Here is a 15,775-nt window from a genome sequence, read left to right as displayed (position 1 = left end):
TTTGCGGTGCAGGTCAACAAGACAATAAAATCAAGATTTCAAATGTTTGCTATTTAATCTCCAATGAAATGCTAAGTTTCAATATAACAGATTAAATACTGAAATATGAAGTTAAATCTAACAAAAGCATAATAGGTTTGCAGTTGAAGATCTAATGTTCTTTGTCCCTGGGTGCATTCAGCTGAAGGCAAAAAGGCATCAATTATTATTTATTAATTTTTCCCTGTCCCCATACCACTATATACGTAGAATTAAATTTTACAGTCACAATTATTAAATCAAAGCCTCCTGATACAGATATGTAGAGTTACAGATTTGCTTCTGGTTATACGTTCAATACAAAGGCAAATATGCACTGGTTATCTGAAGTTCCTTTTTTTCGACTTCAGTGGAAGCAAATTATCATACATACACTTATAGATTGCAACTGAGAGCAAATTTCTACCCCTTCATAATAGTAATATGTATGCTTTATAAAATGCATGAGTATTTTAGTAAGTAGTTATAGAACATTGGTAATGCATCAAATAAAAAAATTGAAAACGTTGGAAACACTCAGCCTGTACACAGTGATACACAGATAATGCCACCTCCAGATCTCTGATGATTTTGCCAAGTGTTTTCAACATTTCCTGTTTTCACTTCAGATTTCTAACATCTGCCAATTTTTTAAAAAAAAATCATTTATTTAAAGAAACATGGACTGTTACTCTACCTTACTATTCCAGACAAAATACTTGGGTGAGCACATGTCAGTGCAAGAAGCGTTTGAAGAATTAGTTGATATCAAAGGACAGGGAAGTTGTGTCTTTTTATAGATGACCTGAAATCAAGATAAGTAAATCACTGCAATCTCCTTTTCTGTCCTCAGTCATTTACAAACATCATAACTCAAATATATTTAACAATGGATTTCTAGCATCTGCAGAACCTCGTGTTTATGGCTTTATATTTACTTTTCAATGACTATAGGACCATTAGACATAGGAACAGAATTAGGTCATTCAGCCCATCGAGTCTGATATGCCATTCCATCATGGCTGATTTATAACCATTTGTAACCCCATTCTCCTGCCTTCTCCCTGTAACCTTTGATGTCCTTGCTAATCAAGAACTTATCAACCTCTTCTTTAAATATACCCAATGACTTCGCCTCCACAGCCAGCTGTGGCATTTAATTCCAATTACTAGGCACATTTTTTACACTATACAATGATACACATATTTATAGTAATGCTTACGGCAATACAATTGCTTTGATTGAAAGATACTGTACACGGAGAATACTTACTACAATTAAAAAGAAGATCATACAGACAAGTGAAAATCCACTGGTATATCCTAGGTATCCTGTAAAAGGGACGAGTAAACTGTTACCTTGAATATCGATGCTCATATCTTCAGTTCAGATGAAGCAGAACCTTTACATTCATCCTTTGCACCTCAATGAATCATACCATAACCCCAGCTAAGGACCCCATCATCCAGGCCATGCTTTCTTCTCATTATTACTGTCAGGAAGGAGGTACAGGGGCTTTCGGTCCCACACCACCAGGTTCAGGAACAGTTATTACTCCTCAACCATTAGGCTCCTGAACTGGTGTGGGCATTTTCACTCTCAACATGGAACTGACTCCACAAACGATAGACTCACTTTCAAGGAATCTACAACTCAATATTATTTATTTCCTTTTTAAATTACTTGCACAATTTGTCTTTTCTTGCACATCGGTTGCTTGTTGGTCTTTGGTTTTTATAGTTTTTTAATAAATTTTATTTTATTTATTTTTCTGTAAATACCTGCAAGAAAATGAATCAGGGTACTATATGGTGATGATAAATTTATTTTGAACTTTGAAATCTAATGTGGTTTTTGAGATTATTAAAAATAATCCCTTCCCTGTAAACAAATACTAATTTATATGCACATTATATTGTGATAAGGTTACTAAATATTTCCTTTGTATAAGATTAATTTGTGACCTCACAATCCATCTTATTATATCCTTGCACTTTATGGTTTACCTGAACTGCACTTTCTCTGTAGCTGTCTAACACTTTATTCTACATTCTCTTATTGTCTTACCTCATTCTACCTCAATGCACTATGTAATGATCTGATCTATATGACCAGTATGCAAGATAAGCTTTTCGCTCTATTTCCATAGATGTGACAATAATAAATCTATTCCAATTCCATTTCTTGTGTGTCTGTATGTCTCCTTCCAGACTCTAGCTCTACTTTGGTCCCCTGTCCTCTTCCAAGCTCCACCTGCCCATTATTTCCCTCCTTGCCCGCCTGTCCCATCCTTCTTGTCGTTTTATACTGGCCATCACTCCTCTACATTCAGTCTTGACCCAAAACATTGACTGCCCTTTCTGACCCACTGTGTTCCCCATACAGCTTCTATTTCTAACTTATTTTCTCTCTCTGAAGGATTTTCAAACTGAAATGTGATCTGTTTCTCTTCAGCACACACAAAATGCTGGAGGAACTCAGCAGGCCAGACATCTATGGAAAAAAGTACAATCAATGTTTTGGGCCAAAACCCTTTGGCAGGGCTGAATTAAAAAAGCTGAGGAGTAGATTTAAAAGGTGGGGGGAGGAGAGGGAGAGAGAAACACCAGGTGATAGGTAATACCTGGAGAGGGAGGGATGAAGTAAAGAGCTGGGAAGTTGGTGAAAGAGACAGAAGACCATGGAAGAAAAAAAAGGGGGAAGGAGCACCTGAAGGAGGCGATGGGTGGGCAAGGAGGTAAGGTGAGAGAGGAGAGGTGGTGAAGCAGACTAACAGATTAAAAGGAACAAGAACCTATCAACCTCTCTCACCTCATTTCCTTGCCCGCCCATCGCCTCCCTCTGGTGCTCCTTCCCCCTTTTTCTTTCTTCCATGGCCTTCTGTCTCTTTCACCAATAAACTTCCCAGCTCTTTACTTCATACCATCAAACTCTCCTTATACATTAACCCTTTGAATCCCTTGTATCATCCTTGTGAACCTCCTCTGGACAGTGGGCTCAGATTGTGTCAGCAAAAAGGATGGAAAGTTCATCAACACAGCTCAGCTTCAGCTCCTAATTCCTCATGTAATCTCAGAGAAAGAAACAAACTCAGGAAAGTTATTCTTCATTAAGACATAATTTGTTATCATTTACAGCCTCTTGAGAACTGCATATTACACTGTTTAGCAATTCTATCTGACCTTGTAAGCCTATTTCGTCTGCACCTCATCTGAAAGGTCACCCCTAAAAAAAAGCTGTCCTCAGCCATATCCTTCTGACTCAGACAGTCAGACAAGAGTGGAACATGAACATACAGACAGAGAAGAGCTAACAAGAACTAAGCTGGCGATTTATTTTAGAAAGGGGAGGAGAGGTATCAGAAAGATATCTTGGCACTGATTAACAGTGTGGCCTCACTGGAACAGTACGGTCATCATCGTCATTTGCCATGTCCCTTGTATAAATGCATCTCCATGCCACCACCAAACAGTACAATCACAATGATAAAAACAGCAAATAGAAAAAAAGACAATGTGGTCCAAACAGAACTAATGTTCTGATATGAGAGAGGAGTTGGCCAAAGTCAGTTGGAAGGAGATACTGGCAGGGATGGCAGCAGAGCAGCAATGGTGTGAGTTTCTAGGAAAAATGAGGCAAGTACAGGATAGATGTATTCCAAAAAACAAAGCAATATTCAAATGGCAAAACAATACAATCATGGCTGACAAGGGAAGTCAAAGCTAATGTAAAAGTAAAAGAGAAGGCATTCAACAAAGCAAAAATTAGTGGGAAGATAAGGGATTGGGAAGCTTTTAAAAACCTACAGAAAGCAATTAAAAGAATCATTAGAAGGGAAAAGATGAAATATGAAAGCAAACAATATCACAGTGCATAGTAAAAGCTTTTTCAAGTAGGTAAAAAATAAAAGCGAGATGGGAGGGGATATAGGACTGCTAGACTATGAGGCCAGAGAAATAATAACGGGGTACAAGGAGATAGCAGATGAACTAAATGAGTATTTTCATGAAGGAATATCTGGCTTTGTTGCTAAGTTTGCAGATGATACGAAGATTGATTGAGGGGCAGTTAGTGTTGAGGAACCAGGTAGACTTAGTCATCTTAGGAGAACAGGTAAGAGAGTGGCAAATGAAATACAATGTTGAAAAATGCATTGTGACGTGCATTTAAAATAGATGTACACACTATTTTCTAAATGGGGAGAAAATCCAAAAAATCTGAGATGCAAAGGGATTTGGTAGTCCTTGTGCTGAACACCCTAAAGGTTAACTTGGAGGTACAGTCGGTGGTGAGGAAGGCAAATGCCATGTTAGCATTCATTTCAAGAGGTCTATAATACAAGGGCAGGGATGTATTGCTGAGGCTTTATAAGGCACTGGTGAAGCCTCACCTTGAGTACTGTGTACAGTTTTGGGCCCCTCATCTTAGAAAAGATGTGCTGGCATTGGAGAGGGTTCAGAGGAGGTTCCCAAGGATGATTCCGGGAATGAAAGGGTTATCATACGCGTGACTTTCTACTATCTCTGGGTCTGTACTAGCTGGAATTTTAAAGGATGAGGGGTTGTCATTGAAACCTTTCCAATGTTGAAAGGCCTAGACATGGTAGATGTGGAAAGGATATTTCCCATGGTGGGGGAGTCTAGGACAAGAGGGCACAGCTTTATGATAGAGGGGTGTCCATTTAAACAGAGATGTGGAGAAATTTCTTTAGCCAGAGGGTGGTGAGTTTCTGGAATTTATTACCACAGGCAGCTGTGGAAGCCAGGTCGTTAGGTGTATTTAAGGCAGGGATTGATAGGTTCTTGATTGGACACGGCATCAAAAGTTATGGGGAGAAGGCCGAGGAATGGGACTGAGGAGGGAAAAAAGATCAACCATAATCGGATGGCCGAGCAGACTCGATGAGCCAAATTGTCTTAATTTTGTTCCTATGGCTTATGGATATTTGCCTTGGTTGCTGATACTACCCTGTTTGGTGATATTTGCCCTGGTTGCCTTGATATTGTTGCCCTGGTTAGTGATGCTTGCTGTGGTCTGTGATATTTGCTCTAGTTGGAAGCTTAACATCAAAGGATATACTCTGCATTGAAAGGGAGGCTGGAAGGCATAGGCGGTTGTGTGGCTCTGTTGGTAAGAGATGGAATTACATCTTTAGAAAGAGGTGAGATAGGGTGAGATAATGTTGTGGGTGGAGTTACAAAACTGAAAGAGTGAAAAAAAACATTATGGGCATCATATATAGGACTCCAAATAGTAGCCAAGAGCAAAGGGAGCTGGAAAAGGCATGTAATAACGGTAATGTCACAATTGTAAGGGGGGGACTTCAGTATGCAAGGGGATGGGGAAAATCAGGTTGGTGTCAGATCGCAAGAGAGGGAATTTTTTGAATGCCTATGAGATGGGTATTTAGAGCAGCTTGTGATTGAACTTACTCAGGGAAAGGCCATCTTAGATTGGGTGTTGAGTAATAACCCTGATCTTAACATAAAGGAGGCTGTGATCATAGTATGATTGAATTCATACTGCAATTTGAGAAGGAGAAGCATAACTCACATGTATCAGTATTGCAATGGGATAAAGAGAATTACAGAGGCATGAGAGAGGAGATTGCCCAGGTGGATTGGAGGAGGATACTCCTGGGGATGACAGCACAGCAGAAGTGGCTGAAGTCAACTGCAGCAGGACTTAGACTAATTGAAAGAATGGACAAAGAAGTGGCAGATGGAATACAGTGTTGGGTGATGTATGATAAAGCATTTTGGTAAAAGGAACAATAGTGCAGAATATTATCTAAATAGGGAGAAGGTTCAAACATCAGAGGTGTAGAGGGACCTGGTGATATTTGCCCTGTTTGGCAATACTCCCTGGTTGGTGATATTTGCCCTGGTCGGGATATTACCGTTTGGTAATATTTGAGCAATACACACAAAATGCTGGAGGAACTCAGAAGGCCAGGCAGCATCTATGAAAAAGAATACAGTCGACGTTTTGGGCCCAGATTCTTGACTGTACTCTTTTCCAGAGGTGCTGTGTGGCCTGCTGATTTCCTGCAACATTTTGTGTATATTGCTTGTATTTCCAGAATCTGCAGATTTTCTCTTGTTGTTGATGTTTGCCCTAGTTGGTGATTCTTGCCCTGGTCATTCTGATATACTTGCCCTGGTTGCTGTGATATTGTTGCCCTGGTTGGTGATATTGTTGCCCTGGTCCCAAATATTGAATATATACAATAAAGCATTTTTGATTACTGCCATCTCTGGCATCTTCAGACATATTGCTTAAATAACTTTAGACACCTACCTAAGTTCTTGAATAGACACAGAGGTAGGATGATGAATAATGTCACAAATATAACGAGGTTGTTGCCATTTAAGTACCACACTCTGAAAAGGAAAAAGAAATGGGCTTTATTACAGGTACTGAAGGAGATCAGCTATGACCATTTATTATTTAGAAAACATACTGTGATAGACTTGAGAATAGATGGTAGTTAGAAGACAATAGAGACTGCAAATCCTGGATTTTAAACAACTGGAAGAACTTGGTGAGTCAAGCCGCATCTGAGGAACCAAAGGGTTGATCGACGTTTCCAGTTGAAGTACAGATGGGGGAAAGGTTATGGGTCCAGATAGTGAGTAGTCTTTTTGCACTTTATCCACAATGGTCATCTGGTGCTTCCCTACACTGACCTGTCTATCATTGGCCTTCTCAACTGCCATGGCAAGATCAAATGCAAACTAGGAGAACAGCACCCATACCCCTCTTGGGTAGACTATATCCCAATGGTTTGAACTTTGACATTTCCAATTTCAAGTAACTCAATCCTCCATGTTTTTTCCCCACTCTTACCAATCTGCTCAGGATCTCTCTACCCATTCATCATCTTCTCCCACATGATTCCAATACCCATCACTCATATATCCATCTGTAATGTTTCCTCTCCCTCGCTACACCTTTTTTATCCCTTCCCCCACCAGGTTCCATTTGGACATCACCTCTCCCTTATCTGGCTGTACCCATCACCATCAGCCTTCATCTCCGTCCTTTCTAAGATGTTTAAACAACCTGAGTTCAACATCGACAGATCCTAGAATGCAGACTCAGGACACGAGTACAATTCCCATTCAAGGAAATGGAAGTGGTGCACTGGTTTACCACTACAACTGAAATGCCGAGGTCTTAGACCTCCTGCTCTCAACTATCTTGCTGGCAAATGTACAATCCCTGGAAAAAAAAACTGTAGAACTCAGAGCAATATTACTGTACCAGAGGGGCATCAGGGACTGCTGTGTGCTTTGCTTTACAAAAACATGGCTATCTCCCACCATTTCAGATGCAGTGCTGCAGCCCGATGACTTCACCACACTCTGCAAAAACAGGACCACTCTGCCTTTTAAAGGTAGAAGAGGTGAAGTATGCTTTATGATTAACTCATTGTGGTCCACAGATATGCCAGTTCTGTCTCAGTCCTGCTCACCTGATCTGGAAAACTGAGCAATCAAATGTTGTCGAGTTTATCTGCCAAAGGATTTTTATTCCATCATCCTGGTAGCGATGTACATTCAACCTCAGGCCAATGTCTGGCAGGCACTGGAAGAACTGAGCACCGGGAACAGCAGTCATGAAACAATGCCTTTCCTATCATTGCACATTTCAACCAGGCCAGCTGGAAGAAGACTCTGACAATTACTACCAACATATCACCTGTGGAAGCAGAGGCGCCAACACATGACCACTGTATTACCACCATCAAGAACACTTACTATGCCATCCTATGCCCACACATTGGAAAGTCTGATCACCTGAGAACCTATGGTCAAAGGAGGCGGAAGAGCACTTACAGGACTGCTTTGAGTCAGTGGACCTGGCAATATTCAAGGATTCACCTTTGAATCTGAATGAATAGCCACAGTTGTCACCAATTTCATCAAAACGTTGAGTGAACTCGGCCTTTTCCCCTTGGAGCAATGGAGGATGAGAGATGACCTGATAGAGGTGTATAAGATGTTGAGAGGCATTGAGCGTGTGGATAGTCAGAGGCTGTTTCCCAGGGCTGAAATGGCTGCCACAAGAGGGCACAGGTTTAAGGTGCTTGGAAGTAGGTACAGAGGAGATGTCAGGGGTAAGTTTTTTTACGCAGAGAGTGGTGAGTGCATGGAATGGGCTGTCGATGGCGGAGGTGGAAACGATAGGATCTTTTAAGAGACTCCTGGATGGCTACATGGAGCTGAGAAAAATAGAGGGCTATGGGTAAAGCCTAGATGGTTCCAAGGTAGGGACATATTTGGCACAGCTTTGTGGGCCAAAGGGCCGGTATTGAGCTATAGGCTTTCTATGTTTCTATCCCATGTGGATGACTGTGTGCCTTTGTGAACATACTGGACATACCCAAACCAAAAGCCATGGATGAACCAGGGAATACACAGTCTTCTGTGGGCTAGATCAAATTCAAGACTGGTGATCCAGACCATACCAGAAATCCAAGTATGACCTACAGAAGGCTATGGTAAGACTGAGAAAACAATTCTGATTGAGGATAGAAACAGAATCAGTTGCACGTTAACTCTGGCAGGGTTTGCAGACCATTACTTCCGACAAAGCGAAACCTAACATTATGAATGGCAATGATGCTTCACTCCCAGATGAGTTCAACGCCTTTTATACCCACTTTGAAAGGGAGAATAAAAGTACACCTGTGTGAATCCCTGTCATATCTAATAGCCCTGTGATGTCTGTTTTGGAGGCCAATGTCACAACATCTTTCAAGAGGGTGAACCCTTGCAAGGTCTCAGGCCATGATGGTGAACCTGGTGTGGCTCTGAAAATCTGGGCCAACCTACTAGGGAGTGTTCAAGGACATTTTCAATCTCTCACTGCTGCAGTTAGAGGTTCCCATCTGTTTCAAAAAAGCAACATTTAGACCAGTGCCCAAGAAGAGCAGAGTAAGCTGCCTCAATGACTATCACCCAGTGGCACTCACATTTAGTGATGACGTGCTTTGAGAAGTTGATATAGCTTGAACAACTCCAGCTTAACCACTGCAATTTGCCTATCGCCACAATAGGTCTACACTAGATGCAATCTCACTGGCTCTCCACTCGGCCTTGGATTATCTGGAGAATTGCAATACATCACGCTGCTGTTTATTGACTACAGCTCAGCATTCAACCCAATCATACCCTCAGTTCTAATCAAAAACATGGGTGCCACAGTAGTGTAGTGGTCAGTGCAACACTGTTACAGCTCCAGGCACTCTGGAGATCAGAGTTCAAATCTGGCACCGTTCTGGAAGGAGTCTCTGTATATCCTCTCCATGGAATGTGTGGGTTTTCTCCAAGTCCTATGGTTTACTCCCACAGTCCAAAGGCTAATTGGTCATTGTTAATTGTCCCGTTATTAGGTTAAGGTTAATCAGGGTTGCTGGGGCAGCATGACTTTCAGATGGTGATGAGGAAGTGTATAGGAGCAAGGTAGATCAGCTAGTTGAATGTTGACATAATAACAAACTTGCACAGTATCAGTAAGATCAAATAATTGATTGTGGACTTCAGGAAGGAGAAATTGAGGTAACACACACTGGTTCTCATTGAGGGTTCAGCAATGGAAAGGGTGAGCAGTTTCAAGTTCCTGGGAGTCCACACCTCTGTAATTGCATCAATATGTTGGGCCCAGGATAGACCTACAAAGAAGGTACGGCAGTGGTTATATTTCATTTGGAGTTGAGGAGAAATGGTACGTCCCCAAAGACTCTCACAAATTTCTACAGATGTACCATGGAGAACGTTCTAACTGATTGCATCACCGTCTGGAATGGGGGCGGGGGGGCAACTGCACAGAACTGGAAGAAGCTGCAGAAAATTGCAAACTCAGCCTGATCAACCATGGACACTAGCCTCCCCACCATCGAGAACATCTTCGAAAGGCCATGACTCAAAAAGGTGGTATCCATCATTAAGTATCCCCAGCATCCAGAACATGCCTTCTTCTCACTGCTCCCCGTCAAGGAGGAGGTGCAGGAGTCTGAAACACAACACACACCATCTTCACCATCAGCTTTCTGAATGGATAATGAACCTATGAACACTGGCTCACTATTTTCATCTTCTTTTTGCATTACTTATTTCAATGAATTTTTAAATCTATATTGCTTATTGTCATTTTTATTTAATATTATTATTTATGTATTGTAGTGCAATGTATTGCTGCTGCATGACAAGAAATTTCACAGCATATGCCAGTGATATTAAACCTGATTCTGATTCTTACTGCCACTCCCTCCCTGTCTATTTTGTTTTCTTATGTACATCCCAAGAACATACAGTTAGAGTTCCTCCAACTTCTTTATACTAGATCTCTTCCCTCTGTGTTGGTGCAGGGCTTGAGGGAGGAATCTTCCCTCAGTCCTGGTGTAGTGTTGATCCAAAATGCTCATTTGGTCCTATCGCTGATATCAGAGCCACAGATCTTCCAGTCTATTTTTTGTTCCAGATCCCAATATCTGTAGTCTCCTGTGTCTCCTGGTAGTCAGTTCGCCCTTAATGGATTTTCAAAGGATGTTCAATCTAATGATCAGATTTCAGAGTATGAATAAGAGGAAGCCAACTTCAATGTCAGAAGGGCAGGAACTAATTTAATGGAACTGTTGAAAGTAGAGTTGTTTTTTCCAAGCATTCTGAATCATGTGTGATTCATGCAGATGGAAGCATGTTGCAGTTGTTGAGTGGCAAGAAGTCACCATTGACTCATGGATAGTGTAGTTCTAAATTCCCACAGGGATTTCGTGGCAACATATGGAAGTAGATTGCCAGGCCCTTCTTGCCACTACTGCCTAAGTTGGGTCCAGGCAGGATTCGAACTTGGGACCATCCATCTCGAAGTCCAGTGCTGATGCCACTACACCACCGGCCAGCCCAGATAGAGGCATATTCAATCATAAAATTCAAAATTATTTTGATATTTATTTGTAAGGAAAGCAATTCCAAGTTGGATTAACAGGACAGTAATGAGCCAGTATAAATGCAATGCCTTTCTTCTGTATTATTTTAAAATCCTATGGTGATTGGTTAGGGAAATTTCTGCCACAAAATCCTTTACAGTAGAATCTATAAAATATTTTATAGGAGAATTTGGAGCATATACATGGGAAAAAATGAGCAAATGTGGAACTAATCACAGATAAGAAAAAAATCTACAGATTCTGGAAATCCAAGCAACACACACAAAATGCTGCAGGAACTCAGCAGGCCAGGCAACATCTTTGGGAACGAGCACAGTAAATATTTCGGCCTGAGACCCTTCATCAGGACTGGAGAAAAAGATGAGGAGTCAGATTAAGAAAGTTTGGGAAGGGGAGGAGGAAACACAAGGTGGTAGGTGAAACCAGGAGTCGGGGTAGGGGGGGTGGAGGGGGGAAATAAAGAGCTGGGAAGTTGATTGGTGAAAGGGATACAAAGCTGGAGAAAGGGGAAGCTTGAGAGGACAGAAGGCAGAAAAAAGACAGAAGGACAGAAGAAAGAAAAGAGAGGAGGATTACCAGAGGGAGGTGAACATAGAAATCATATAACCATATAACAATTACAGCATAGAAACAGGCCATCTCGCCCCTCCTAGTCCGTGCCGAACTCTTACTCTCACCTAGTCCCACCGACCTGCACTCAGCCCATAACCCTCCATCCCTTTCCTGTCCATATATCTATCCAATTTAACTTTAAACGACAACATAGAACCTGCCTGAACCACTTCTGCTGGAAGCTCGTTCCACACAGCTACCACTCTCTGAGTAAAGAAGTTCCCCCTCATGTTACACCTAAACTTTTGCCCTTTAACTCTCAACTCATGTCCTCTTGTTTGAATCTCCCCCATTCTCAATGGAAAAAGCCTATCCACGTCAACTCTATCAACCCCCCCCATAATTTTAAACACCTCTATCAAGTCCCCCCTCAACCTTCTACGCTCCAAAGAATAAAGACCTAACTTGTTCAACCTTTCTCTGTAACTTAGGAGATGAAAACCAGGCAACATTTTAGTAAACCTCCTCTGTACTCTCTCAATTTTATTGGCATCTTTCCTATAATTCGGTGACCAGAACTGTACACAATACTCCAAATTTGGCCTTACCAATGCTTTATACAATTTCAACATTACATCCCAACTCCTATACTCAATGCTCTGATTAATAAAGGCCAGCATACCAAAAGCTTTCTTCACCACCCTATCCACATGAGATTCCACCTTCAGGGAACTATGCACCATTATTCCTAGATCCCTCTGTTCTACAGCATTCTTCAATGCCCTACCATTTACTATGTATGTCCTATTTTGATTAATCCTACCAAAATGTAGCACCTCACATTTTTCAGCATTAAACTCCATCTGCCATCTTTCAGCCCACTCTTCTAACTAGCCAAAATCTCTCTGCAAGCTTTGAAAACCTACTTCATCATCCACAACACCACCTATCTGAGTATCACCTGCATACTTACTAATCCAATTTACCACCCAATCAAATCTAGTCATAGTCATAGTCATACTTTATTGATTCCGGGGGAAATTGGTTAAATCTACAGCACATTACAGGCCCTTCAGCACACAATGTTGTGCTGACCATGTAACCTGCACTAGAAACTGCCTAGAAATTCCCTAGTGCATAGTACTCTATTTTTCTAAGCTCCGTGTACCTACTGTATCTTAGAGGCTCTTAAAAGACCCTATTGTGTCTGCTTCCACTACCACTGCCAGCAGTGTATTCCATGCATCCACCACTCTGTGTGAAAACTTATCCCCAACATCCCCTCGGTACCTATTTCCAAGCACCTTAAAACTATGCCCCTTGCATCAGCCACTTCAGCCCTGGGAAAAAGCCTCTGACTACCCACACGATCAATGCCCCTCATCATCTTATACACCTCTATCAGGTCACCTCTCATCCTACTTCACTCCAAGGAGAAAAGGCCTATTCTCGTAAGGCATGCTCCCCAATCCAGGCACAATCCTTGTAAATCTCCTCTGCACTCTCTCTATAGTATCCACATCCTTCCTGTAGTGAGGTGACCAGAACTGAACACAGTACTGCAAGTGGGGTCTGACCAAGGTCTTATATAGCTGTAACATTACCTCACAGCTCTTGAACTTAATCCCACAGTTGATGAATGCCAACACACCATATGCCTTCGTAACAACACTGTCAACCTGCGTAACAGCTTTGAGTGTCCTATCGACACAGACCCCAAGACTTCACAGATCCTCCACACTGCCAAGAGTCTTACCATTTATATTATATTCTGTCTTCAAATTGGACCTAACAAAATTAACCACTTCACACTTATCTGGGTTGAACTCCACCTGACACTTCTCAGCCCATTTCTACATCCTATCGCTGTCCCGCTGTAACCTCTGACAACCTTCCAGACTATCCACACACCCCCAACCTTTGTGTCATCAACAAATTTACTAACCCACCCTTTGACTTCTTCATATAGGTCTTTTATAAATATCACAAAGAGGAGGGGTCCCAGAGCAGATCCCTATGGAACACCATTGGTCACCGACTTCCATGCAGAAGACAAACCATCTACAACCACCCTTTGCCTTCTGTTGGCAAGCCAATTCTGGATCCACAAAGCAACATCTCCTTGGATCCTGTGTCTCCTTACTTTCTGAAGGAGCTTTGCATGGGGAACCTCATCAAATACCTTACTGAAATCCATATACGCTATATCCACTGCTCTACCTTCATCATTGTGTTTTGTTACATACTCAAAGAATTCAGTCAGGCTCAGAAGGCATGATCTGCCCTTGACAGAGTCGTGCTGACTATCCCTAATCAGATTATGTCTCTCCAAATGCTCATAGATTCTGCCTCTCAGGATCTTCCCCAACAACTTGCCCACCACTGAAGTCAGACTCACTGGTCTATAATTTCCTGGGTTATCTCTATTCCCTTTCTTGAGCAAGGGAACAACATTTGCAACCCTCCAGTCCTCCAGTACTTCTCCTGTCCCTATTGATGATGCAAAAATCATCACAAAAGGCTCAGCAATCTCCTCCCTCGCTTCCCACAGTAGCCTGGGGTATACCTCATCCAGTCCCAGTGACTTATCTAATTTATTATTTTCCAAAAGCTCCAGCACATCCTCTTTCTTAATGTCTATATGCTCAAGCGTTTCAGTCCACTGTAAGTCATCCCTACAATTGCATGCATTACTAAATGACAATAAAAGAGGATTGCGTGTCCTCATAATCTAATCTAATTGCCAAGTTCTTTTTCCCTGGTGAATACTAAAACAAAGTATTCATTAAGTACCTCTTCTACCTCCTCTGACTCCATGCACGTTTCCACTATCACACCTGATTGGTCCTATTCTCACACGGCTTATCCTCTTGCTCTTCACATACTGTAGAATGCTTTGGGGTTTTCCTTAATGTTGCTCGCCAAGGCCTTCTCATGGCCCCTTCTGGCTCTCCTAATTCCATCCTGAAGCTCCTTCCTAGCAACTTTGTAATTTTCTAGAGCTCTTACAGTACCTAATTCTTGAACCTTTCATAAGCTTTTCTTCTTAGCTAGATTTTCTGCACACTTTGTACACTTTGGTTCTTTAACCCTACCATCATTTCCCTGCCTCAAGGAACATACCTATGCAGAACTCCATGCAAGTATTCCCTGAGCATTTGCCACATTTCTGCTGGGCATTTCCCTAAGAACATCTGCTCCCAAGTTCCTGCCTAATAGCATCATATTTTCCCCTACCCCAATTAAATGTTGTCCCAAATTGTCTGCTCCTATCCCTCTAGCACTATGGTGAAGATGATAGAATTGTGGTCATTACCACCAAAATGCTCTCCCACCGAGAGATCTGATACCTGACCAGGTTCATTTCTCAATACCAGATCAAGTACAGCATCTCCTCTAGTTGGCTAATCTACATATTGCATCAGGAAACCTTCCTGTACACACCTAACACACTCCACCTGATTTAAATCCCTTGCACTAAGGAGATACCAATCAATATTAGGAAAGTTAAAATCTCCCATTACAACAACCCTATTATTATTACACCATTCCAGAGTCTGCCTCCCTATCTGCTCCTCAATATCCCTGTTACTATGGGGGGGGGGGGGTTATAAAAAAAACATCCAGTAGGGTCATTGCCCCTTTCCTGTTTCTGACTTCCACCCACACTGACTCAGTAGACCATCCCTCCATGACTTCTGATGGGCAGGTAAGGAGATATGGTGAGAGGGGGCAAAATGGCTTGGGGAATGGTGAAGTGGGGGGGGGGGCATTACTGGCAGTTTGAAAAATCAGTGTTTATGCTATCAGATTGGAGGCTACCCAGGCGGAATAAGGTGTTGCTCCTCCAACCTGAGTGTGGCCTCATTGCAACAACAGAAGGGGCCATGGACTGACATATTAAAATGGAAATGGGGAGTGGAAATAAAATGTGTGGCCACTGGGAGATCTCACTTTTTCTGGTGGATGGAGCGTAGGTGCTCGGCTAAGTAGTCTCCCAATCTACATTAAATAATGTAGACACAGTAAATAACCCCAGCAGACTCACAGGTGAAGTGTTGCCTTACCTGGAAGGGCTGTTTAGGGCCCTGAATGGTGGTGAGGCAGGAGGTGTGAGAGCAGGTGTAGCACTTGTTCCGCTTGCAAGGATAAGTGCTAGCAGGAAAATCAGTGGGGAGGATCGAATGGACAAGTGAGTCGCATAGGGAGCGATCCCTGTGGAAAGTAGAAAGTGGGGGGGAAAGATG

General features: G+C 42.1%; 1 protein-coding gene across 3 annotated transcripts in view; it reads right to left on the bottom strand.

Annotated features, from left to right (window-relative positions):
- The window catches only part of LOC134351802 (sodium-coupled neutral amino acid symporter 1-like), a 99,959-nt gene that overhangs the window by 21,545 nt on the left and 62,639 nt on the right, over nucleotides 1–15,775 (bottom strand). For all 3 annotated transcript variants that reach the window (XM_063058501.1, XM_063058504.1, XM_063058502.1), the window contains exons 8-10: nucleotides 6,320–6,402; nucleotides 1,292–1,350; nucleotides 716–823 (exon numbers count right to left, since the gene is read on the bottom strand). In XM_063058501.1, the coding sequence (XP_062914571.1) occupies nucleotides 716–823; nucleotides 1,292–1,350; nucleotides 6,320–6,402 (250 nt within the window). The remainder of the gene's footprint in view (nucleotides 1–715; nucleotides 824–1,291; nucleotides 1,351–6,319; nucleotides 6,403–15,775) is intronic.

This window comes from Mobula hypostoma, chromosome 9 (assembly GCF_963921235.1).
Source record: "Mobula hypostoma chromosome 9, sMobHyp1.1, whole genome shotgun sequence".
NCBI lineage: Eukaryota > Metazoa > Chordata > Chondrichthyes > Myliobatiformes > Myliobatidae > Mobula > Mobula hypostoma.
This window is presented reverse-complemented; position numbering and strand designations above follow the sequence as displayed.